This window comes from Heterocephalus glaber, unplaced genomic scaffold, assembly GCF_053883595.1.
Source record: "Heterocephalus glaber isolate CG9 unplaced genomic scaffold, H.glaber_assembly_v1.0 deba00001608, whole genome shotgun sequence".
In the NCBI taxonomy this organism is placed as follows: domain Eukaryota; kingdom Metazoa; phylum Chordata; class Mammalia; order Rodentia; family Bathyergidae; genus Heterocephalus; species Heterocephalus glaber.
The window spans coordinates 5,840,198-5,867,003 of NW_028258379.1; the positions used below are offsets into that span (position 1 = coordinate 5,840,198).

The following is a 26,806-nucleotide window of genomic DNA, read 5'->3' on the forward strand; positions in this document are numbered from 1 at the left end:
AATGGAGACATAATTTCCACATTAGAAAACCCAATTAAACTGGCTTGCGTTGAAGAATCTGGATCCCAGAGTCTCATGCTACCCAATCTTTCTTCCTTGACTTGACCTCAATATAGCATGGCTACAAGAGGATGGTGGAATAGCTGGGTATGATGAAAACAGGTTGATCAGAAGCACATAAACAGACTTTGGAGATTCATATTTAGGTTAATTATATCGTTGTGAATAATGAAATGCTTTCAATACAGAGGGCAAGGAAGAGGCAGGGCGACAATCATAGGCATTTTGAGACCTGAAGGATCAGGAAACGATGCAGGGATAACTAATCTGGTCTTCTATTTATGTAGAATTGCCCTCCGCTGATATACTTCTGTGATAAAGAGAGACAAATACAAACACGTTTCCCATCTTTATGTCCTCCAGAGGACTCCAGGGTGGTCATTTATTATTAACATTTTAAAATGTTCTTGGGAGATTCTCTGCAGAACTCTAAGTGTCTCTTTCCAAAACCTTCAGTTATTGTTTATTCACCTCCCGAGATCTGATCTCTGATCACTCTCCCTTCTTTAAGAAACTGTACAGAAAGGTATTTAAGGTATTATCTATTTTTTTTTTTTTAACACAAAGAGTAAGCCAAGGCAGTGAGAAACAATTCTCTCTCGTGTGTCGTGATTTGATTTTCTGTTAGCCTAAGTTCAGGAAGTCGCCTATTAGAAGTTCTTTCGGTCGGTCTGGGACACACTTCCCCTTCCTGCCACATTTGTCAGTCATCAGAACTTTCCCTTTTCTCAAAAAATTTGACATCCCAACCCTTGCCTACCACTGTTGCCAAAGAGACCCCTGCGCTCCCTGCCCTAACAACAGTTGTTAGGGGGCGGGACTTCGAATCCGTTCCCGAAGCCAAATACCCCGGATCGAGTACTTAAAGCGCATGCGGCCAACCTTCCCTCAGCTCTCGCGAGGTTTTGTCTTCCCGGAAGCGGTGGAGGAAGTTCTCGGTCAACCGCGTCGCGATGTGTGGGGACTGTGTGGAGAAGGAGTATCCCAACCGGGTGAGCTAGTGGGCACCGAGACGAACCACTCCCTTGCTCCACGGTCTGCCCCTGAGGCTCCTCACCTTCCCCCATCTGGACTTGTCAGACAGGCCGGGCGGCCTCGGTTACACTGCCCATTCCGGTGACCCCCCCCGGTCTATATTTAGGTGCTGGTCACCGGCGCGATCTGTGGCTGTCCGTGCCCACGAGTCCCGTCCTGGCAGCTGGCATCGGCCCGCATTCCCGTTCCCGTAAGTTCCAGGGAACAACAGAAAATAGCACCATCACCCACATCAACAGCAGCCTCCCATTGCCACCCCCGCTCTAGACCTCAAACTGAATTTAATGAAGTTCAGTTTTCATACCGAATTCTAACCTTGGAAGGAATTTCGGAGATCATCTGTGCTGATCCACTTTTGCAGATGATGAGTCTAAAGCCCAGAGATGGGAAATCCCTTGCTCAAGTTCACATTCTAGATAATGTTGGAGGCAAGATGAAAATTCCATTTTTCTGGTTGTGACTTTCTTTGTAATATCTGTTCCTCTCAGGCCCAAGAAATTTCAATGCTTGTCGGTTCTCATTCATTCAGGGTATATGCTTGGACATTGAGATGTATATAGGTAGATTACTTTGCTAACTATAAAGGGATGACTAACAAGATGGCTTCCGTGCTATTTAAAAGCGTACAAGTGTGTGTTTGCGGGTGGTGGTGTATGTGATTAATAGAAATGAATAGGACAGACCATAAATGCTATTTACATTTAGAGAAAGAGGAAGGGGACAGGAGATAGGATGGCACTGTCCAAAATAGTGGGCTTAAATTGAGACTTGAAGGATAGTTTTAATTAGGGTAGAAAAGAAGGAGCTGGAGGCTGGAGGAAAATAACAATTCTTGCTTTGGTTGAAGGTAGAAGATCTCTACAGTTGCTTCCTTCTCTTAATATTTTATGAGTAATACATAGTCTTTTGAGAAAGTTATATAACTTGAATTCTCATAATCACTTTTGAAAAAAGGTTTTGCATCAAATGAAGTTAAAGATGTGTACACCAAAATGATCCAGTAATTCTTATTCTAGAAAAATGCATATGCATATGCTTCTGGAGATTTTTGTATAAGAATGTACATAAGGGCATTATTTGTAGTAGCAGACTGGAAAAGTAACTGATACAGAATGGAACATCATAAAAGAATGAGGAATAAAAATAAGTGAATTAAAATAATGATCCTCAACTAGGAGTAGTTTTGCCTTCAGGGACCATTTGACAACTGGAGATGTTTTTGTTTGTCACAATGGGGGAACTACTCCTGATATCTAATGGGTACAGGCTATTGATTTTACTAAACATCCAGTAATATACAGGACAGCTGGCACAGCAAAAAATTGTATGCCCCATTGTCAATAGAGCCGAGGTTAAGGAGACCTGAAGTAGCTAAAATAAATGAAAATTACATACAACCCAGTCTTACCAGTACTGTGTGATTAAAAAACATACACACACACATGCACACATCAAGTATAATTCAAACATAGGCAAGCTAAGCCAGGTGTCTTAGTTATTTTCCTCATTGCTTAGACAAAATACCCGACACCCATAGTTAAAGAAGGAAAGGTTTATTGTAACTCACAATTATGTAGAGGTTTCAGTTCATAGTGGCAGGCTCCAAAGCAAGGTGGCATGGCAGTTCATGGTGGGCAGAAGGCAGGAAGGCAGCAAAGTAGCAAGGAAGCAGCAACCGATGAGCAGCACAGCAGCGGTCTGCTCATATCCTATCCAGGCCACCCACCCTTAGGGCAGATAGCACTCATAGCCAGGGTGGAGCACCCTTAATGCTAGCATTGATCCATGAATCAATCCCAGCATCACACACCCTAGATCCAGGCACCTCTGAAAAGCTCCCCCATGACCCCCCCAACACCCGTGGTTCTTTGAGAGAACACCTAGATACAAGCCATAACTGCCAGGCATGGTGATGCATGCCTATAATCCCAGCACTCTTGGAGGCTGAGGCAGGAGGATTGCAAGTTTGAGTTGAGCCTGGGTAGCTTAGCAGTTTAGCGAGATTTTGTCTCAGAAATTTTAAAAGGGGTGGAGATATAACTCAGCCCTAGGTTCAAGCCCCAGTACCAAAAGAAAAAAGAAATTTTTCTGGGTGGTAAAACTATGAAGGAATGCAAACAGTTACCATAAAGTGGTGATATTGGTAATTGCTAAAGGATTAGGGCAGTGATGGTGAGGCTTTTAGAGCTTTCAGTGATAACAAACAGCCTTTCTAGCACATGTGCCATAGGTTTGCCACCACTGGATTAGGTGGATTAGGGGTATGATCAGAAAGGAAGGGAAGTCTGGGATGGAAGTATTTTCTTTGAGTGTTGATACTATAGATGTTCACTCAATCACTATTCTGTACACTTATGTCTCATATTTTTCGCTATTGTGTTCTATTTCATAGGCTGAATTCTTAAGAGTAGAGGCAAGTGAAAGACTCGAGTCATACTCAGGAGTTTAGATTTTTACCCTTTGTAGGCCATGGGCAACCATAAGAATGATTTTGTATAGGAAATGACTCCAAAATCTGTTATTAGGGAATATGAGTCATGGCTGTATGTTGGGTTGGTGGGGTGGGGTTGGGAGTGTGAAAGAAGAGCCCACAGAACAAGTCAACAGTGTAGGCATGGGAAAATAAAAGCCTGATTTCAGAGAAAGAACTAATGGACTCAACCAATTTAATGTAGGAGAGAAATAGGGAAAAGCTATAGATCTCAGGTTTCCAAACTAGGCAGCTGAATTAGAAATATCACAGACATTGGAGCCATATGAGAAGAAGCAAAATTGGGGGTGCAGATGGTCAGGTCGTTTTTTATCATGCTTCATTTGAGGTTGAGAATGTAACATCTGAGGAGATGGGAAGAGATAATGTTTGGATATGAGCCAGGAAAATTGTCAAAATAGAAAAGGTTTGTTCTTCAGGAAAAGAATATAGAGAACTAAAGACTGAGCTTCAAAGAATAAATTAACAGGAAATAAAAAATTTAAAAATCTAAAGAAGAGTAAGGACTGAGATGATTCGAAAAACAGGAAAGTGCCTTTCCAAAGCACTTTCCCCTGTATTCTGTTCTGAAATAATTAAAGGCTATCATGAAGAATTAACTTTTCTTTGGAATTTCAGAAGGCAGATTTAGAAATAACTAGTGGGTGGGTGTTATGAGTTATGATAGACTTTGAATCAGAATAAAGACCTTTTCTAGCAGATGTTCGAAAATGGGATGGGTAACTTTTGGAAGAATTGTGTTCCCTTCCTCTTGTTCAGTAGACTATTTGGAGTATCAAGGACCCCCCTCTGTCTGAGATTCTTTGAAATTATGACATACTCTTAAGGGCATTAAAAGTGAAAGCCACTTTGCTTGAGCTTGACAAAAGAAAGGGTAATAAAATGGCAGCAGCAAATATAGTTCCCTAATTAAAAAAAAAAATTGGCAGAGAAAATAGATTAGCTTGTCAAGAAAGTAAGTGCACATTAAGTAAGTGATATTTAATTATTTATCTTTGGTTACAGAAAATAGCTGGAGTTTAGTAATTGATGTTTTTCATAGACTAGAAATAACACAGTACTGAATTCCTAACAGGGCTCTGCCCTATTTGCTGAAATGTGTACACTGAGAACTTGAATTCAAGCATGAATATAGTTGGAAATTAACCATACTAATTTTCTGAAGCTAAATTTTTTTTTCAATCTGCTTTTGTTTTTAATTAAGTATTATGGTCACATAAAAATTTGTGCTGATGTTGTACCTTCCCCACTTTAATCCTTCTAAAGAGCTGACAAAAAGCACCTCTGCCAATCACACAAAAAACAGTACTTTCAATCTTTTGTTTTTAAATAGCTGTTTAAATACTATCCTGAATAATAACTTAGTCCAAAGTAAAGAATTCAAAAATAAAATCTTACTATTGTATCATGCTTTTAAAAGGATCTGAACTTATAGATCAACTATCAAAGGTGAGAAGTGTTAAATATTCTTTATTTAGTATTATACATACACCACACTAAAATGCCTTTCCATAAGTAAAAAGCAGCAGTCTTTAGATACAGGGAATTCTAATTAAATTGGCATAGTCAAGATAAAAAATATAGATGTTCCTTCCTTGTCTTCAACCACTGTCTTTAACAAGCTAATAAACAAATTGAAACAGGAGTCTTGCTTGGTTGTGAGACAGTGAAGGATTTCCCTGGTATTTAAACATATTCACACAACCAGTTATATGTATAAATCTAAATATAAAACCAGCCTCCAGTAGGTTTTGAGATAACATTCTCCATCTTTGTGAAAAGTCGAACATTACTAATCAAGTCCAACCATATTTTTAGAAAGGGAAAACAGTGATAGTATTTACTGAATTGGAATTACTATCAAAACTTGAAAAAAAAAAGATATCCATTTAACTATAAGCCGATTTTATTTAAATCGGAACTGTCCAACAAAAATATTCTGTCAGCCACTCATGATCTGCATTTTGGTGTATGAGATCTATTAAATTATGGTACACATAAAAAAGCCATGAGACATTTCTGTTCTGTAATAAATAAGGCAGTGACTATTACTCATTAGTAGCTTTTTTGAGGTAAGCTATTAAGTGTGCCCTTTCTCCTTTCTTAATGCCAGCGAAGATCATTTTTTGTTCTAGAGATGTACTTCTTGGGATTCTCCAAGTACTCCATCAGTGTATCCTCTCCCCAGGTGATGCCTTTGTTCTTATTGGCATCTGTGTAAGAGAATTCAACAGCTTGACCTGTCTTCCGCCCAAACAGACCATGGAGATTTGGGCTAGTCTTGTGCTTGCCTCCCTTCTCCACAGTGTGGCACTGAGCACACTTCTGTACAAAAATCCTCTTGCCTTTCTGAGCATCACCCATTTTTAAATCTGCTTCGGCTTCCGCATCCGAGGCTCAGTGCTCTTTCGTTGTTACCACAGAGAAAGTCCCACCCAGCTCAGAAGCCAGACGTCCAGCTCTCTACCCCAAGGATACACTGGTCCACGGCTAAGTACTGGTGTTGGTGCAACCACACTCGCTCTGCCCTCTAAATTTTTTACTCAACTATGAACCAGCAAATTTTTTTCAAAACATTTAGAAACCATTTAGAACTAGAATCATATTGCATTTTCTAAAATAACTGAACAGAACAAAACTAATAAAATTTAAAATTTTAAAAAATTTATCTTTTGGAGTTTTTGTTTTTTTTTTTTTGTACTGGGGATCGAACTCGGGTCTTTGCGCTTGCACAGCAGGCAGCAAAACCACTGAGCTAAATCCCTGGCCCAGTCTTTTGGTTTTTTGAGACAAGGTCTCACTGTGTAGTTCTGGCTGCTCTTGAACTCACTATGTAGCCTAGGCTGGCCTCAAACTCTCAGCAATCTTCCTTCCTCTGCCTCCCAAGTGCTGGGATTGCAGCCATGTCCCACCATACCCAGCTGTAATAAAATTTTTTACAAATCAAATTCAAATGAAACCTGCATTTCATATATTTCAAATTTCACCTTTTAAACTATGTAATAATGCAACAGAAATGAAGAAATCATTAGATTAATCAGAAGGAAAAATCAATGTAAATGAATGAGTTTAAAAATTATGTGTTTTGTACCTCATTTAAAGCTAAGCTGCGGGGCCAGGGATTTAGCTCAGTAGCGCCACACCTGCCTCGCAAGCACAAGGTCCTGAGTTTGATCCCTGGTATCAAAATAAATAAAACTAAGCTAGCAGAGTTCATGCATTCAAATTCTTGCTTAGTAGATAGGATTTAAGCCAATTTTAATTAAATGCTGAGTTGGATACATAACTACTAAAACATTGTGTGTGACTGGGTGTTTCAAAAATGCTATTCTGCAGTTTTAAATGTTATGGTTGTAAATGCCTATATTAAAAAAGAACAATCTCAAATCAATAGGCAAACATCAAGACAATGGAAAATCAAGAGCCAACTAGACCTAAAGTAAGCAGAAGGAAGGAAATAAAGTATAAATTAAATAAGGAAGAGAAAAGCAGTAGGAAAAAAACCCCCCAAAAGCTGGTTCTTTAACAACCATAGTCTCAGCCAGGCATGGTGACACATGCCTGTGACTCCAGTACTTGAGAAGATGAGGCAGGAGGATTTCAAGTTTGAGGCCAGCCTGGCCGACTTAGGGAGAAACCTGTCTTTTAAAAAAGAAAAAAGGTCCAGGATGAGGTCAGTGAAGGCCCTGGGTTCAGTGGGTAGTATCATCAGAAATATTTGTTTTCCAGGAAAAAACCAAATTGGTCCAATCCTTGTCAAAATAATTGCAGATCTCTCAAATTTATAATATTTTACACTATACTATCATACTAATTTTCATCTGTCATACTAATTATAGTTTTCAGCCATTTCTTCTTTTTGTTTTGTTTTGTTTTGTTTTTTGGTACTGGGGATCGAACTTGGGTCCTTGCACTTGTGGGGCAGGCAGTGGAACCACTGAGCGAAATCCCCAGCCCCAGCCATTTCCTCTTGCACACTTGTGTACCTTTAGAAATCTTCAACCAGGATTTTTCTGCATCATACTTTCTAAGAGTACTTCACTTTTTTCCCTTCTTATTGCTTACTATTATTAGAGTGGAATTGATTTTGATTGTAGTCTTTCTTTCCTATGGAATTCTCAAAACCTTCCTAGAATATTGTGTGCTTTAGTTTATTTTCCCAAATTTGGATGTTAATAGTCTAATAAAAGGGCTACACCTCACTGATAAGGGTTACTGTCACTGCTTTCAAATGACCAGGGCTCTTAGGGAAAGTCCCATCTGTTTCTTATTTACTATACTTGCAGTTTGCTATTTCAGGAATTTACTTAACACACAACAGATACAAATAGCTTCTCAGTGTTTCCTTAGAGTTTCCATTCTGCCTACTTACAAGATCAGATTAGAGTTTGGTCTGTACTGTGGAAGAAGCTGTATTTTTGGTGCAACTCAGTTCAGCTCTCTTTGAAATTGATATTTAGATGTTTTTAGAGATTGTTTTACTTTCCTTAATTTCTTGGAATCTGTGACAGTCTGACTCCAACCAGTCTCATGTCAAATTCCTGCAAGTTTTTTTGTACAAGTTTGTAAATTGATTCTAAAATTTTTATGAAAATGAAAAAAAGAACACCCTGTAATAGCTGGGTTATACTACATAAGCTACCCAATGTAGACTGTGTGTAAAGCTATAGTCAAGAGAATGTTGCCAGGCATGGTGGTCCATGCCTGTAATCCCAGCACTCTGGGAAGCTGAGGCAGGAGGAATCACAAATTTGAGCTCAGCCTGGGCAATTTAGCAACTTTGTGAGACCCTGTCTCAAATTTTTTTAAAAAAGGAGCTGGGGATGTAGCTTAGTGTAAAGGTCCCGGATTCAGTCCCTGGTGCTGAAAAAGAATGTGGTATTACAGCAATGATAGATAAATAAATCAACAGAGGAGTTAAACTAGACCCTATGTAGTTATTTGATTTTCTATAATTCCATTATAATTCAATGAAGAAAGGCTTGTCTTTCAAGTTGTCTTTCATGTTGCTGGAACAACTAAGTATCTTTATGGAAGTTTGATCTTACCTCATACCAAATTACTTCAAGATAGATCATAAACTTACAAATTAAAACTATAAAACTTCTAAAAGAAAACGAGAAAATCTTTGCAATTTTGGCATAGGTAAAGATGTCTTAGGGGACAAGAAGTACAAATCAAAAGAGAATAAAATGATAAATTGAAGTTCATAAAAAGCAAACTAATGACAATGAGAAAATCTTTGTTCTATTTGGCAAAAAAATTGTATCCAAGATATATAAAGAATTCTTAATATAAGAAGACAAACAGCCTAACCTTAAAAATGAGCAAAAGAATTCAATAGACAGTTCACGAAAGAAGTTACAAATAAGCACAACGAAAAGGTGCTCAACATCATTAGTCATTGGGGAAACCCAAATGAAAACTACAGTGATGTTACCACTTTACAGTAAAGTAAAAAAGACTGAAGCAACTGGAACTCATACCTTGTTGACAAGCCTTTAAAATGGAAAACCATTTGGCAGATCTTACAAAGTTAAATACACTTTTTTAAACCGTATTATGAACTCAGCAGTTCTCTTTCTACATTCTTACCCGAGAGAAAAGAAGACACCCACACAAGACTTGGACATGAATCTTCATAGTTGCTTTATTCATTATAACCCAAAACTGAAAATATCCCAGATGTCCATCAACAGATGAATCTGTACACTGGAATCTACTTGTGAGATTCTGGAACTTGTAAGAATATAGAGAGAGAATGAAATTGTTGGGTCCCTAGTATGAGATAGAGGTTGAGATAGACTTAAAGCATGAAGGAACTTCCGGGGGAGAAAGGAATGTTCCGTCTTTTGATAGGGGTTGTGGCTACATGGGTAGATGTTTGTTTAAAAAGTCATTCATCTGTACCCTTACAATATGTGAATTTTCTTGTATGTAAATTATAGCTCAGTATACATTTTAAAGTTTAAAAGATACCCTTTTTAAAAAAAAAAGTAAGTCAACCATGCCTGGTGAAAGTACTTGTTCTTAATAGCTATAAGTTTATACCTTAATTCCAAGGCCTTTTTTTCCATTCGTAATTAAGTCAATGGTTTAATATTTCCAAACTGTATAGTAGTGTCTGAAATCTCTCCACCAGGGTTAATTTCTTCCATCATACCTAGATCTGAGAAGCCTCTTACACGAAAGAGACTAATTGTGGTGCTGGGAATCCAGAAAGATTTCTTGTGGCATTTAAGGCGGGTCTTAAGGTAGAGCTTAATTCTTAAGCCACTTGAAGGTAAAAACAGTTTGCTCGTCTTTGAATCCTCTGTGGTGCTTTACATATATCAGGCATATAAATGCTTTGGGGAAATGTTGATTTAAATGTTCTTTAGTCACAATGACTATCTTATTTTATTTATTTATTTTTCTTCAGTACCGGGGATCGAACTCAGGATCTTGCACTTGGGAGGCAGCCACAGTACCACTGAGCTAAATCCTTGGCCCAACAGTGACTATTTTAAAATACTCTAAATTTGTTGCTCAGGAATGGGTTAGGCTAGATTATTTGTAAAACAACTTGATTCTTAACAGTGGTAAGCCCTTAGCAAAGAGTTCCCTTGAGCCAGGAACAAAAGTTCTTTACTGTTTCTTAGTGATGAAGCTAAACCCTGTCTTTCTTGAATGCTGTGTGTCAGGCTAATAATGCATCATGGAATTTGCTTTTTCTGCTGGAATCACATATATCTGTCAGAACTGACATTTGTGGATCTGAATGCTTTGCTTTATTTTGTGTATTATTAAGACTTGAGAGGAAGGTGTTTCAACAGTCCGCAGGTCACAGGGTATAAGATCATCTTTGGCATTAACTCAGTGTTTCCACTTTGATTTAATTTTAGTTGTGATACACCTCATTTAATATTGTTGGCTGTGACATTTTTCTTATTTTACTTTTTGTATTTCATGTTAAGGTTCTCTTGTTATTTCTAACTACCTGCTTGCACTTTGCTCTTTTAAATACAGTTGGTGTCCTCAGAGACTTACAGACTTAACAGTGCTTCAGTTTTATTAATCATGAATAACATGTCTTTAGGAAAGCAAGTAACTACTTGGTGCAGCCTTGAAGCAAATAAATTCTGGCCATGATTTTTTGCTTTTAGAGAATTTAAATCTATTTATCACTTTCACCAAAGGTATAAAAATGTAAGAGAATTAAATTCCTGTTTTTAATATTTTAGGGTAACACCTGCCTGGAGAATGGATCTTTCTTACTGAACTTTACAGGCTGTGCAGTATGCAATAAGCGGGATTTTATGCTGATCACAAACAAATCCTTAAAAGAGGAAGATGGAGAAGAAATAGTTACCTATGATCGTAAGGAGGCTTTTTGGGTTTTTTTTTAATGTAAAACCTATCAACAGGTATCAGCTTTTGGAAGTTCCATATGGTGTACAAAGTGTTCTGAGGCATATTGTATTGCAACAACTAGTTACTGGTTAGGTTTTTAAGAGTAAAATATAGTTAATAGCTCATTATCTAGTATCAGATATTCTACATAAATGACTTTTGCAGATAACTGAAGCTTGTGATTTAGGGACTGACTTTCTAATTAAATTATTTCTTCAGCAACACTTTAAAGGCCTTTATACTACCTTAAATAAAATACAGAGACTCTTTTTACCGGTGGGGTCATCTCTGAGTTTTCGCTTTCTATTACAGCATATACAGTGGCGGCTTCTAACAGCTACTAAACTGTTTAGGCCTCTTTGCCCCTATACTAGATGACTCTGGGATGCCATGGTTTTTTCAATCTTGGTTTTGCTTTTATAACTTGTTGCTGGCTTTTATAACTTCTGGGGGGGGCTCTATCTCACCATCAGTCTGTTGTTTCTTGATTTTGCTTTTATAAATATGCTACCTTCATATACTACTTATCCTCAATATTGGGAAACCAAATCAATAAACTGTATATAATAAAAATAAATCAATTCTGGGGGGCTAAGAATGACTATTTGTAAATTAAGTATATGTACACATGAAGTATATGTGGACGTTGTGACAAGTGTTTAAGCTGTTCACGTCCCCTTCTTGCTTGTCTCCTGGTTCTTGAGTGTATATTGAATATATTTCTAAGCATACAGATAATGATATTTTGAAAGAGGTAGGAAAGACACCAAGACTTTAGGATAGACTCAGTTGAAAAAAATGCCCCCCAAAAGAATCTTTTTCTTTCTTTTAAGCATATATTCCCTTGAAACTGTGTTTTGTTCTAGGCTGTAGGACATAGTTGTCATGAGCAAGGGCTCTGGAGCCAGAATGCTTGGGTTTGAACTCTGGTTCGAACACCTCCCACCTCAGTAGTTGTCCTGTTTTCTTAATCACGGTGTACCTTTGTTTCCTAATTTATTTTAAAAAAGTGATAATAATAATATTTATCTCATTGAGTTTTTTAGAAGATTTAGTGAATAAATAGGTAAAAAATATTTAAAAGAGTATCTCATGCCGGGGGCACAGGTATAATCTCAGCACTCTGGGAGGCTGAGGCAAGACCTTTGTAAGTTTGACCCCATCTTGGGGAACTTAGCAATTTAGTAAGACCCTGTCACAAAAGGGTCAGGGTAAAGGGTCTGTGTTCAATCTCTAGTACTACAAAATTGAAAAAAAAATTCGACACCCAGTAAATATTCAATAAATCGTGGTTGTTATTACTGCATTGTTTTTCCTAGATTCTTTTTTACCATTATATTCACTTTAATGTTCAGCATTGGTTTTTATTAATGATTGCTAATAACACAGTTACAGTGGACCCTCGAGTTACAACCACCCTGACATATGAACAACATGGGTTATGACAGGAAAATTTTAGTTTTAACTTATGAACAGAGTCTTAAGTTACGACCAAAATGCTGGCCACTTGTGCTTCCAGATGGTCTCAGGTACAGATTTAACCCTTAAAGAGTTCTGGAAGGAACATTACAACATCTTTTCCTGTGTAGGATTAATTGAGGAATCCTGGGCCAGTATCTGTCTATGGACACTGAGATCTGTCTGTATACAGGAAAGAGACTTCGAAGGCTGTGTAGAGGAGCCTGAGCTTTCATTGACCAGCTTGAGTTAAAATCAGCCCTCAAAAGCAAAGTGAGTTCGTAAGTCAAGGGTCCACTGTACTGTCATTTCTGAGAATTAAGTCTTTTAGATAGGTCCAGCTAGTTTAAAAAACACACTTAGGTATCTGCTAATTGATTCTTTTGGAGAGCTTTCAGTGGGAATTAATGTGTACACATTATGCCTCTGAATTCAGATCCTAATTTTATAGTGTTGCTAATGATGGATTCTGGAATTCTTATGAAAATCAGTACTATAACTGGTTTTCTGCTGTGTTACATATGACAGAGCTAATATTCTCTTTATAACATCTTGCTGAGAAAACAACTTTTACTCTTCTAAAAAATTTTCCAGGACTTAATTATGTAAGTATCTTTTTGTTTTGGCAGATCTGTGTAAGAATTGTCATCATGTAGTGGCCAGGCATGAGTATACATTCAGTATCATGGATGAATTCCAGGTAAATATATGAATATGGGTATGACATGGGGATAATTAAAGTAACCTTGAATTTTAGATACAGTTTTTATGAATGAAGTTTTAGCAACTTTTAAAGGGGACCGTTCCTCTCTTCTACCTGTGCAAATTGAGACAGAAAAGGTGAGTAAATCTGTGAAAACCTGTTTTCACAAATCATAAATCAAAGTCTATGCACTACAAATGATATCTCAGTCCTGTCATTTTAATTTATAAAGCACCACCCATATGGCTTCTTGTGAGATTATTATTGTGCTTCCTTTTTCTCTACCCACTATGCAATTGCACAATTGTTGGCTGTAAGTATTGACCTTTCCATGCCACCATACTTGCTGGGCATGGGAGTCTTGATAAAAAGGTTATATTTATTTTCCCAACTGGCATATACAGTTGAGCAGCTCTTAGTTGTACTATATCCTACAGAGACATCTTAATATTGTTTGTTTAATATCAAGTTTAGAAGAGGAAAACTAAACTACTAGAGAGTAAGAGATTTAATATAGGTTTAGTTTTCATGCAGTTGTGAGAGCAGTGGAAGAATTACATGGAATGCTATGGCCTGTAAGGTAGTCCTGAAGTTGATGAAGATTCACAGATGTCATGGTCAGAAAGAAAGCTGGACAGTAGGGCAAAGTCAAGACAGTGATGGCAGACCTTTTAGAGCCTTCACTGATAACAAACAGCCAGCTGTGGCACACATCCCATAGGTTTGCCACCACTGACCTAGGACAAACTGGAGCCTTTGGCTCCCTCATCACCTCCATTTTCAAGCCTTTGAATTGAGCTACTTTATTCTGTGTGAAGTATATGGTTATCCATAGGGTATAAATATTAGCTTACCCTGCGTGGTGGCTGACACTTTTGATCCTAGCACTTGGGAGGCCGAGGCAGGATTGCACTTCATAGGGCAACCCTGTTTCAAAAATACCCAAAATAAGTTATCAGGTTAGAGATTTTAACAGTCAAGAGAGGGGCTGAGGGTGTAGTTCAGTGGTCGAGCACTTGCCTTTTATGTACAATCCCCTGGGTTTAATCCCTACCACTGACAAAAAAAGAAAAAAACTGTAAAGAGAATTTTGTCTTTCTAGTCCTTCAAATTTGGATGGTACTTTAATTAGGAAAAAAAAAAGATGACCTTCTGTAACAGAGTAATAAAATAGTATAAGTCCCCTTATTTATGTTTTCTTTAATGTGGAAGAAAGTGTTTAGCCACCTGTCATAATCTGGTCTGATATGTAGTAGTTAATCTGAATAACATCATTAGTACTAACTATTCAGCATTCAAAAATTATGCCTTAAAAAATATTTAGAGGGCTGGAGGTGGTAGAGGGCTGGCCTAGCATGTGTGAGGCCCTGGGCTCAATGTCTAGCACCACAAAACAACATACAGTGATACCTCAGTTCATGAATGGTTATGTTTGTGAATGATTTGGATTGTAAAAAGAAGCATTTGGCAAAATTTTGTTTTCACTTGTGAACTCTGCATTGGGTGACAAACATGACTGTGCCCATCTTTCCCACGTGAACACAAATGTGGCCAACATTTCCAGAATTGTGGAATGAATTAAGTTTGTGAACCGAGGTACCACTGCATTTATGTGATATGTGTGGTTTAAGGCAAAAATTAAGATCTCTGTGAATGAGCAGAGACCAGACAAAGGAATGAACATCTCATGGGCTTCAAGAAACAGTTCTGCATTTTTATGAGAGAAAAGGAGTACTTACAGCAATTTTCCATAAGCCAGTGTTAGCCTTTTGGAACCCTGAGTCCTTGTTGAGATTGCCTGTTTATGTCCTCACTGAGCCACTGTAACTCACTGCCATGAGACCCAAGTCTGCTTGATTTTCCTTAAATGACTGAATGCAACCATTTTCAAGGTGTCCCAAAATTACTGTAGGTAGGGAAGGTAAATCTAAAGGAAGATAGCCAGTAGTCACAGTGCCTAGATAGTGTGAATTTCTCTTAGAAAAACTCTTGGCTGGGCGTGGTGACACACACTGGTAAGCCCAGCACTGTGGGAGGCTGAATCAGGAGGATCCAAGTTCAATCCTGGTCTAGGCAACTTAGTGACTTAATAAGACCCTGTCTCAATATTAAAAAATAAAAAAGGTGCTGGGGTTATAGCTTATGTGAAGATCCTGGGTTCAATTCCTAGTACCACCAAAAAATTTTTTTTAAATGCTCTTAAACCAAACTCATTGGGCATGATGGCACACACCTGTAATCTCATCACTCAAAAGCTGAGGCAGGAGGATTACTGCAAGTTTGAGACCAGCCTGAACTAGATAGCAAGACCCTGTCTCAAAAACAAAACAAAAAAATGAGACTCTCAGCCTCCCATCTCTCAGCATTGATAACCCATATTCTTTATGTTGTCATCAGATGATTTTTCTTAATTGCTATTTTCAGGGCACCTCATTGCCCTTCCCATAGCTCACCTTTGGCTGTAATATGCTATCCAAGCTCCTTATCCCATGGTTCCCACTGGCTGGGTTGCCTCAGTTTCCTTTGCCTCATTTTTCATGAATCTTCCTTAAGTACACTGTGTGTCCCAACTTTAGGTTCTTCCTTCCCTGTTTTTAGATAGGGAGGTTTTTATTTCCTCCTCACCAGTGCTACCCTACCTTGTTTCCTCAGAGATCACATTTATCTTCTGTCTTTGTAGATCCTCTTTTATGAGATTTTTTTTTTTTTTTTGAGACAGTCTCTCATGTAGTCCAGGTTGGCCTTGAATTCACTATTTAGCTCAGGCTGGCATCAAATTCAGGGCAGTCTTCCTGCCTCAGCCTCCTAGCTGGTAAGATAATTTAATCTTAAATCTTAAATTAGATAAATTTAAATCTCCAGCTTTGGAGATTTAAATTTTTTAAACATATTAGTTCGTTCGTTCGTTCTCTTTCTTTCTTTCTTTCTTCTTCCTTCCTTCCTTCCTTCCTTCCTTCCTCCCTCCCTCCCTTCCTCCCTCCCTTCCTTCCTTCCTCCCTTCCTTCCTCCCTCCCTCCCCCCCCTTTCTTTCTTTCTTTCTTTCTCTCTCTCTCTCTTTCTTTCCTTCTTTCTTTTTTTTTTTTGTACCAGGGATCGAACTCAGGATGTTGCACTTGCGAAAACATATTAGTTCTTTATTAAAAGTAAATTTTAAAAGCCAGGTGTGGTGGTACACAGACGGCTATAATGCCGGTACTTGGGAGGCTGAGGCAGGAGGATTGCCACGAATTCAAGGCCAGCCTGAACTACAGAGCAAGGCCTTGTTTCAAAAAACAAAAAAATTTAAATTTTACTCACATAGTTTTGTAATTCATCTGTAATCATCTCTTTCCTTCCTTTTGCTTCTTTACTTGAATAGGTCTTTACCCTGTTTTCCTTATTTTCCTGTGCTCCTCTTAACTACCTACAAACTGGTTTTCATTTTTACTTGACTAAAACTAGCCACCCAGAGGTTTCCTGTAATCTAAACAAATCCTATGATATTTTTGCCTCTCTTCTTAACTCTCAACATCTTTTCTGGATCTAGTTTTGTTAACCATTGTCTTTTTGCAGCGTTTCATCCCTTGGGTTCCATAGTGTTTGGCTGACTTTCTTTTTAAATCACTTTACTGCTCCTTTGCTTTTTTCTCATTTTCTTTCCTGTTTTTGTCTGATTCCTCTAAGCTTTGGTCTCTGGTCTGGAACCTTCTCTGTTCTCCCTCAGGTAGGACACGTGTGAGTACTCAGTCTGTTTTAGATTAAATATCTTCTGGATTTCCTCCCCTGACTCTGGCATCTGACCTGTCCTCCTTCCATCCTTTGTTTCTCTTGCTTTTCTCTGGCTTGACACCACACTTCTGTCTACCATGTGAAGGACGATACCTGCTCAAACCTAAATTACTACAGTCCTCCACATTGCTGTGGAATTAATCTTCCTAAACATGTCGTCCTGCACTCGCTGACAGATCTTCAAATGCAGCTTCTTTCCCTCTTATTCCATATGGGATCTGCTTGCTGTTTTCTGTATTGCTGTCATTCGTGCTTTTGCCTTGATTTGAATTGTCCTTTTCTCTACCTTCAGCCCAGTTAAATCTTGCCTCTTAAATTCTACCTTCTTGCCCTGGATGGTGCAGCCTATGCTGTGTTCTCCCTTTTCTGAACTTCTCTTATACTTGCATCAGGTCCTGAGTCTAGTGAGTAGCCCCGTGGGCACTTCTACCTTAGCCTGATGACCCCACTAACTTGTCACTCTCAGCTGCTGTGACATATCCTCATCCCCACCCTTTCAGTGTATTCTGAATATCTTAGAGGAAGTTTACACATAATCAGAAGTAGGCAGAATAGTATATTAATCTCCACTACCCAGCTTCAGGTTGTTTTATATGTACTTCACCATTCCCATATCTCCCCACAGGATTATTGTGAGGTAAATCCAAAACATATCACCATTTCTATAAATATTTCATTGTATATCTCTAAAAGATAAGAATTCAGTTTTTAGAACAATCATAATACAATTATTGCACAAGACTAAAAGTGAAGGTGGAGAGAGAAAGTATGGAAAATACAAGTAGTTATAGTTATTGTTTGTTTTTGAAAATCCCCTGGTAAAAAGCCCTTAAATAGACTCTTGTGTTTACCTCAGGAAACAAGAGAGGGACTGTGAAACTGCTTTCTTTCCTCCATGGGCTACAAAAGGAAAAGGGAGTGTGTGTCAGAATTGAATAGGGAAGAAAAGGGCAAAAAAGGGTCCAAAGAACCTTTCAGATAAACAAAGGCTCTGGGCTTACCCAGAGGTGCTTTTATTGAACCACTCTTCCTTCTAAGTCTCTATCCCTAGGGCCACCCAAATGGAGCCCCTGAGGGTCCCATGGATGACTGGAGGGTTTTATTCTCCCTACTTGGCCAGTTTTGCTAAAAGGTGGCCTAATCCCATCACTGTCAGCATGGGGAGCTGTGTTTCTGCCATCCCATGTTAGAATTCTGTACATACTCTCCCACAGAGCACTGCTATATATGGTTAGAGTCTATAGCACTTGTACAATATAAATGGAAGAGTTTTAGATATTCCTGGGAACTTAACTGCTACATATATAACGTTACTCCTGTGGGAAACTCTTTGAATTCCAGCCAAATGACTTACAATGAAATTTGGATTCCAGATGGCCTATAAGTTAAAGATTACAAGTATAATCAGTCTCACTGAATTAGTAATCTTACCAGATTTATATCATCTGTTTGATTTATTAATTTTTTTTTCTTCCAAGATAAATTGTATATTTTGTAAGGTCAGACTTTGTCCTTGCCTTCTTTCATATCTGCCAGTGTACCTAGCACATTGTGGGCACTGAGTATAAACTTGGCAAAGAATAAATTATTTGAAAACGTGGGTATTTGCGTAGCATCTCACGTTTTCCCTTTTTGAGTCTATTACTTTTCTCATCTGTAAGAGGTTGCCATCCCACTGGTAATGTGTGGTAGGTTAACATAGTAGAAGTACTTGAGAACAGTAGATCTTAGAGAACATGGGTTTTTATTTCATTCTAATTCATTGGACTAGTTAGTTGTTCTCTGAACTCTAGCGTCTGTGTATTTCTATTATGTATATAGAGTAGACTTAAAAATAAGTGTGAGGCCTGGGAATGTAGCTCAGTGGTAGAGCACTTATCAACTATGCACAAGGCCCTAAGTTCCGTCTCCAGCACCATAAACTTCTTTAAGAGTTGTGGTTCTAAAGAAGCAGTCTTTCTACTGCTACAGCTAAGCTCCCTTGCATGAACTTACCAGTGGGAAATGGAAGGAGTGTCTGCTTCTCAGTGCCTGCACCATTGCCACTGCTTCTTTCTGTGGCCTTTTCTGATGACTTCACTAGACCCAAGAAACACAAATGGCCTTGACTAATTTTCAGACAGCTAGCAATGAATATCAGGTGTGGAAATATTGAGAGATTAAACACAGATGTTTTCCTAAAGAAGAAAAAATTTTAATTAAAAGGTTTAAATGAAATGTGTCTCTGTAGTTTATGACTGTTATTAAATATTCCTTAAAGGGACAGCTACAAGAATAGGACTTTGCCCTAAGGATTTTTGCCTAAAATAAAATTCCTCTCACCAGTCTGGACATCTGTTGAGCCCAAGAAATATAAAACTCCTTAAATAGATGAAATTCTGGGCAATTCGACATTTCAGTATGGTACATGGGATACTAGTAAATTTAACATACTTGTTTATTTTTCTAGAATAGATAAAAGTAGCATTTTCAATTTGAGAATTTTCTCCCTCCTTTTTTTTCCCCCTCCTTGTTGCATATTAGTGTTAAATATCCTAGAAAAGAACAGTTCTAAGAACAGAAAGTCCTTAGGAGCCTACACTCAAATTGCTTCATTATTAAATAGCAGCACTAAGTTAAGTATGTGTGCTAAGACCAAGAAATAGCCGTGTATTTCTGGTGTGACATTCTTATATACATATTAAACAAGAGCATCAGCATGTATTCACTTACATAAGCAAAAGACTCTGAAGATTGTAAAATAAACCTGAAACATTGCTTAAAGGTGTTGAAGAATCTAATGGGGAGAGGGAGGTGAATGCCTATAATCCCAGCTACTTGGAGCCTGAGGTAGGAGGATCACAAGTTCAAGGCCAGCCTGGGCATCTTAGTGAGACTCTGTCTCAAATTTTAAAAATAAATATACCCGAGGATACAGCTTAGAAGTACAGTACCCCTGGGTTCCATCTCTAGCAGCACTGAAAAAGGGGAGGGAGGGAGGGAGCAAGGAAGAAGGGGAGGTAAGAAGGAAGTTGTGTAATGTTCATAGAGAATGTCCGTGACAGTTTATAGAGAAGAACTTTACCAGAGTCAATTACGAAGCATCTTACTGTCCCTTAAGATAATTGTGTGCTTTGTCTGTTCTAGGAGTATACCATGCTGTGTCTGTTATGTGGCAAAGCTGAAGATACTATCAGTATTCTCCCTGATGACCCTCGACAAATGACTCTGTTATTCTAAGACTCCTTCTCCACTTCTGTTGTGACTATGTTTGGCTGGTTTACAATACAGCAAGCCTGATGATTTGTCTCAAAAAATGTTCTTTGCATATTTTCTTTCTTGCTTAGGCTCACGTGTGCTTTGAAAGAAAAAGTGATTTACGGGATTGTGGTTCCCTAGAGCTGAGTTCTAATGATGAAGTTGCCAGTTTACATCAGTGTGGCCAGACTGAAACATTTTTGTCAGAAATTCTTTGGCCAGAAAAGAATTAGAATGAATGTACACTTAGTGTCCAGATCTTGCTTTCTTACAAAAAGAACCAGGACTCCTTAGAAGAATGACTGGTGGAGTAGAGCAGGAAATATGTAAGATGAGCCTGAAGCATCTTGGGCCACAAAAAATGAAGTGCTAAATTTTTTTTTAAATCAATGAATGAGGATATGTCGAACAAAGGGGGCAAGTGAAGGAACTCCCAGTGACTAAAGCTGGAGCTGAGACAGACAGAAGCATCTGACTCTCATTTTTCCCTGTGCCAGCTGGAAGGGGGACGTGACTTGGCTGGGGGCCAGCGTGCCTCTCCCCCTTGCTTCCCTTTGATCCCTCTTGCACCCCAGTGGACTGGGACAGTTTGCTTCAGTGTCCTCCTTGGCTAATCTAGTGGTATCTTTGCTAGCTATCAAACCACCATTCTCCAGTCCAGCATGAGTGCCACCAGGCAGTGTGGTGCTCCTTCCCCATGCTTGCCACTTCATATGATCCTGAAGAACAGAGAAGGCACCCTGGAGTGGCTAAAGATGAAGAATGGAGGGAACCGGAGCCCCTTGATTGTGTACTCAGCATTCATAGCATGGTTCTAGCCCTCACTTTCACTGAAACAGGCCTGCAAGCTGCTGTATAAGCAGCATTCCCCGGCCCCTTCCCAGGTTTTGATCTGGAAGGTCTCCTTTCTGTGTACTGGCCCCCCGTGCTGCAACACAGGCCCTGTTAAAGGCTTGCTTTGGTTTTCCTGTACATCTGCTCGGGATTTATTTTTTGGGTAGTGTGGGCTCTAAAAGTCCTATAAATTTATTTGAGATTTTTATCTTGAGTAATGTGGACAGAGAAATCATTTCCAAAGAAAGACAAAAAAACCAGAGCTGTTAACACCAAGGAGCTCCAGAGACCAGCAGCCAATGAAGACTAGCAGCAGATACAAGCACCCAGTAGGGTCAGCCTATGGTGTCAGGCACAAGCTGGCATTGGATAGTGATAGCCAGCAGCGGCAGTGGCAGCAGTGGCAGTGACCAGCAGCTGGCTGTGTTGACTGTTGGCATCCAGCATCACCTGGTGTCATTTGGCGACATCAGGGCGGCTAGCAGAGCTGCACTTTGCTGATTCACAATTTCCATCTGAATTGAACAGAAGAACCCTAGGTTGATTGGCAACGGAACAGTTTGAGCAACAAAATAGAGTGGGACTGGATAACCTGAACCGTGTAGTAAATATCCATAAGTTCATGCTGACATGAATGAATGAGTGGATAAATGAGTGAATAAATGGGGGAGAGTAAGAAAATTGTGCAGAATTCCAAATGATTTCCATAATCCCTACTCCTGAAGGATGGGTTGTGTATAGTGACTTGTTTCCAAAGAGTAGAAAGGAGAGAAAAAATAGCTCAGCCAGGTGATAACATCACCAATGTGAAGCCATGTTGGTAGCATGTACCCTTGGTAAGAATGGCATTTTACCCCTGTGGTCTTCCAAAAAGCCTTAACCCCAGTCTGATCATGAGGAAAAAACAAAACAAAACATACAAATCCCAATTGAGCCACATTCTGCAAAATACGTGACCAGTACCCCTCAAAACCATCAAGATCATCAGAAACAAGGAAAGCCTGAGAAACTATCACAGGCAAGAAGAGCCTAAGGGGACATGACATCCTAAATGGGACCCTGCACACAAAAAAAGGGAAATCTGAATAAAGTATGCACTTTATTATTATTAAAGTATAAATGAGTAGAATTGCCCCAAAGGGATCTCTGGCATTTAGGCCTCTCTGCTATTTCAAAGCAGTATGACCATTACCTATAGCTTTACTCTGGACTTCATTGTTCCTTTTCTATAAATTTGGGCTATTCTCCTTTCACAGTTATGTTAGAAGATCCAGATGCATTAATAAATGTTAATTACTTTAGAAAGCATATAAAGCACAAGATTCAATGGGGTGGCTTCAGTTCTTCAGAACTAAAGAGGTCGGGCAATAGAAACAAAATTGTTTCCTCTTCATATTTAAGAGATTTGGAAATTCTAAACTAAAGCTTTGCATATATGGGGGAAAAAAGGAGTGAAAGCCAGGCATGGCACAGGCCTGTAATCCCAGCACTTGGGAGGTTGAGGCAGTAGGATTGTCACAAGATGAGGGCCAACCTGGGCTACAATAGTGAGCTCAGGTACTTCAACTTTCCTGCTTGGGAAAACCACATTTTTGGACTCCTTAGCAAAGTCATTGAAAAGATAAGACCACAGAAGGAAGGAATAGAGCTAAGAAATCGAGAAAATGCCTCTTGATACTGATGTACCTGTCTACAGTGATCATCTAGAAAGTAATGAACATCTTATAAAAGAGTTCATTATCTGTGTGTGGGCTTAATTATAGAGCAGGTGGTGTATGACCACATGGAAGAGATGGTGGCCTTCCATTTAAAGGAAGCATGTAAGCAGGATTGGTCACAAAATAAAGTTGCTGAAGTAAATGCAAAACAAGAAATTCTCACAAAATGCAGAAGAAAAGGCCAAAAAAAATTAAACTGAGAAAAGAGAAAGAGATGTACAGGGCCTGTCCAGGAGAGAGAAATCTATGTGTAATAGGAATACCTGAAACAGGAAAAATCAAATGAAACTGAAACAGTAATTAAGGAACTAGTTGAAGAAAATTATCCAAAGTTGAAGAATGAAGTAGGCCTGCAAATGAAGAAGGCTTACGGGGTATCTTACACCTAGACATATCCTCGTTTGATTTCATGAGTAAAGAAAAATTTTGCAGTATCCAAACAGAGAAAGCAGATTGCTTATAAAGGGGCAAAAGTCAAGACTGACCTGAGATTTTTTTCCTTTGCAATTCTAAATACCAGAAGACCATGGAACAACATCTGTAGAGTTTTAATGGAAAGTAATTTTGAACCAAGAATTACCCTGCCAAGTTAGTATTTGTGTATGAAGGCAACTGGAAGATATTCTCAGATACCACCGGGTTAAGAAAGTATATTGACCAAGAACCTCTGAAAATTTTGCTAAATTATATACTGCAGCCAATAGAAAAATTAAAAAGAGTAGAGAGATAATTGTATGAAAGATTTGATGGTTAAAACTAGTAAGAACATGAAGTCTACAGTAGTTACATACAGACTAATAAGCCTAAATGCAAAATAGATTTGTAAGCTAGATCTAAAATTTTCAGTTTACATAGTTTTTAAACTGTCAAAGTACATGCCAAATATTCAACATATTGGGCAAATACTTTTTATTTTTGCCATGTTAAAAACAAAAGTGTTTCAAAGCCAGCCTGAGCTACATAGCAAGGCTCTGTCTCAAAAAAAAAACAAACTTTTTTTTGTATAAGAGCAGTTATAATAATAGCTGAGGTTTGTTGAGCACTTCATATGTGCCAAGGCCATTTAAAGCAATTATTTAATCCTCATCAACAACATGAGATAGGTACCATTGTTATTTCAGTTTTAGAGCAAAAAAAAGACATAAAGAAGTACCTTGCACAAGGTCACATAGCTACTACAGTCATGCCCTCTCAGTAGTGTTGTTCTGTAAACATGAGGTACAGATGAAGGTCTGGCAGGGTTGGGAAGGGATTGATGATATCAGTGTCAGCCTTCTGAGGAATCTAGGCATGTTGGATAAAGATTTATTACTTAGAAAAGTTAAGTCAGCTACTCTGTAGGGATCAGTTGTTTTATTCCTGGAAAATGTTTTCCATTTTGCTGCAAATCTATGTCTGACCTGCTGAGGAAATCGTTTGGTGAGATGAATCCAAAAAGAGAAAATGCTTCATTACTTTACATAGCAGCACTAAACCTCTTATAGCTTCTGAATTGTCCCTTCTTGGAGTTTGCTAATACTTCCAATTTAGTCATTCAGAGCTCAACAGTATAATTTTATATGCTCCTGCTGACATCTTCATCTATTGCAGAATGTATAGTTGTCTGTTTTGAACTATAAATCATGAAAATTTAAAACAGGACCGGGCATTTAGCTCAGTGGTGCCACTGCCTGCCTCATAAGCACAAGGTCCTGAGTTTGAATCCCCAGTACCCAAAAAAACCCAAGCCAAACAAAAAACAAAACAAAAACAAAATTAAAACATAAGATCCTATCCATGTATTTCATTTTTATTCAGCCAACATTATAGTGCATTTTGTTATTTGTTTGGTTTGTTTGTTTTGACAGCTAGTCTTGCTATGTAGCTCAGGCTGGCATTAAACTCACTACATAGCCCAGACTGGCCTTAAACTTGCAGTAATCCTATCACTTCAGCCTTCCAAGATTTCAGGCCTATGCCACCATGCCCTGCTCTTGTGATATTTTGTCATCTTCCAGAATTCTGTGGGTCTAATGGAATAAAGACTTCTTGGATCCAGTTCACTGAATTTTTACTTTCTGATCAAATGAAGAGAACTAGACAAAAGGATTGATCTTCATTACTTCCCTTCCTGAGATTTTAGAAGGAAAAGAATCACTTTGAGTGTCATGAGGAACATAGGTTGGTCCTGGCCCTCCTTTTCTCTACTCACTTCATAATACACAGATCTGGCGTCTGGCTAGGTGGGCTCTTGAAATTTAAAAGCTCACCCTGTATTTGTCTTGCATTATTTTAGCTAGCTCTGTCTTTCTCTGATGGTCTTGGCTCCTCCTAATACTAATTAATTGGTATGTGACCAGCTTGGGCATAACCAGATATTTTCTGTTACTGAAAGTTATCACTAAGCGATGTATGCTCACAGTTCTTTATTTCAGCATATCAAAAATCATTTTGGTTTCATTAGCTCAGTTACTTGGCTAGTTACTTGACTAAATATGGGGCTCTTGATACTAAAATTTGTTTCTTGACTAGTTACAATGTGGTTGTGTAGAAAGGAAACACAGCTTACTCTAGAATTAGCTTTGCTACTTGCTAACGGTGGGACATTGTAGTAAGTTACTTATCCTTTTGTACCTAGGTTTCTCCAGTGGAACAATGGAGACAGTTATGACTCATTCTCAGAGTTTTAAAATCAAATAAAATGTAAGTGAAAGTGCTTTGAATTTGTTCAGTGCTGTGTCCAGATGTCTCTCAGTGGTCTATATGAAGGAAAATCTGAGCTAGAAAAAAGCACTCTTGTGGCTAAGAATAGATGCTTTGGAGTCAGGCTGACCTGACTTTAACTTTCAGCTCTGCTTTTTACTACCTCTGTGTCTTTGACAAGTGTCCTGCCTGACTACCTTCTCTAAATAAAGATAAAAATTCCTCAGAGGATCTGAGGATGTGAGGATGAAATAATCTAATATAAATATAAAGTACTCTGAACAATGGGGAACACAGTAAAGATCCAATAGATGATAGTTTTAATGATGGTTGTGATGGTTCTAGGCAAGTGTGTCCCATCTGCAGCTCCTGGTTTAGATGTGCCTGGCCAGGCTGGCCCACATTGAGTGAGAAAGGCTGTATATAAAACATAATATAGTTAATGTGTATAAGTAACAAAACTGCCTTTTAAAAAAATTATAACAGCGTGTCTCATATGCAGACCACAGGTTGGACGTGCCAGTTAGAGTTTGGCTTGGTGTTTCTTAAGCTAAGAAGATAGAGCTGTGGGAATATTGTCATAAAGATAATCATGAGCCAGGCATGGTGGCACACACACTCATAATTACAGCTACCTGGAGGCTATAGCAAGAGGCTCATGACTTTGAGATCAGCATAAGCAACACAGGGAGATCTGTCTCAGAAAAGAAAAGAACTAGCCAGCTGTGGTTGCACATGTCTATAATCCCAGCACTTGAGAGGTTGAGGCAGGAGGATCTCTGCAAGGTCACAGCCAGCCTGAACTACATAGCAAAACTCTGCAAAAAAAAAAAAGAATCATCAGTTTCAGTCTCTATATCTTGTTACCTAAAATCATTTCTTCCAAGCTGTGTTTTCTGTGAGAGCCCTCAGAGAATCAGTTGTTTCCTTCATTCCTCTAAAGTGAGCAGCAGCATCTCAGTGCTTGTTAATGAGACTTCTCCCTACTTCTAAGTGCCCCCAGGGAAATTTGATTAAAAGATTGTGTTTATCCAGGAAAGTGGTGGTTACATTTAAGTTTTGCCTTTTCTATTGATGAACACAAGCTGCTTCTGAGAACAAAAAGGAGAGGACAAATAAGATGAGAAAAATAAAGGAAAGATTTAATAAAATTGAAGATCCTTGTGAAACAAGTTCCTCCTGGGCTACCTCTCCTGTCTCCTGTGCCAAACTGGTCAGGTCCTGTCTGAAGCAGACAGCATTTCCCCTGCCCAATTGAGGAGGCTTCTTTCCAGCATGATGGCCCCTTTGCCTCTCTGCAAAATCACTTATACTGAACTTCCAATTTCTTTGGGAATCCCTAAATAATTACTTAAAGTTGATCCTCGTCAGAAAGACCCAAAACATCAAACTGGCATAACAGTCCCTAAAATGCCTGTGACACAATGC

The 26,806-nt window shown here is 38.6% G+C and overlaps 1 protein-coding gene and 1 pseudogene across 1 annotated transcript; one reads left to right on the forward strand and one right to left on the reverse strand.

Annotated features, from left to right (window-relative positions):
- Nucleotides 1-861: 861 nt before the first annotated feature.
- On the forward strand, nucleotides 862-25,391 carry Churc1 (churchill domain containing 1). The gene is made up of 4 exons (XM_004837392.4): nucleotides 862-1,052; nucleotides 10,810-10,945; nucleotides 13,066-13,136; nucleotides 20,034-25,391. Exons 1-4 carry the CDS (start codon nucleotides 1,014-1,016, stop codon nucleotides 20,124-20,126), a joined length of 339 nt encoding a protein of 112 aa, XP_004837449.1. The 5' UTR covers nucleotides 862-1,013; the 3' UTR covers nucleotides 20,127-25,391.
- On the reverse strand, nucleotides 5,544-5,950 carry LOC106008222 (cytochrome c pseudogene; annotated as a pseudogene).
- Nucleotides 25,392-26,806: the final 1,415 nt, after the last annotated feature.

Coding starts and splice junctions, on each gene's coding strand:
- Churc1 (XM_004837392.4), top strand. CDS start 1,014: ATGTGTGGGGACTGTGTGGAGAAGGAGTATCCCAACCGG. Junction 1,053..10,809: donor AGAAGGAGTATCCCAACCGG/GTGAGCTAGTGG, acceptor TTAATATTTTAG/GGTAACACCTGCCTGGAGAA. Junction 10,946..13,065: donor AGAAATAGTTACCTATGATC/GTAAGGAGGCTT, acceptor TTGTTTTGGCAG/ATCTGTGTAAGAATTGTCAT.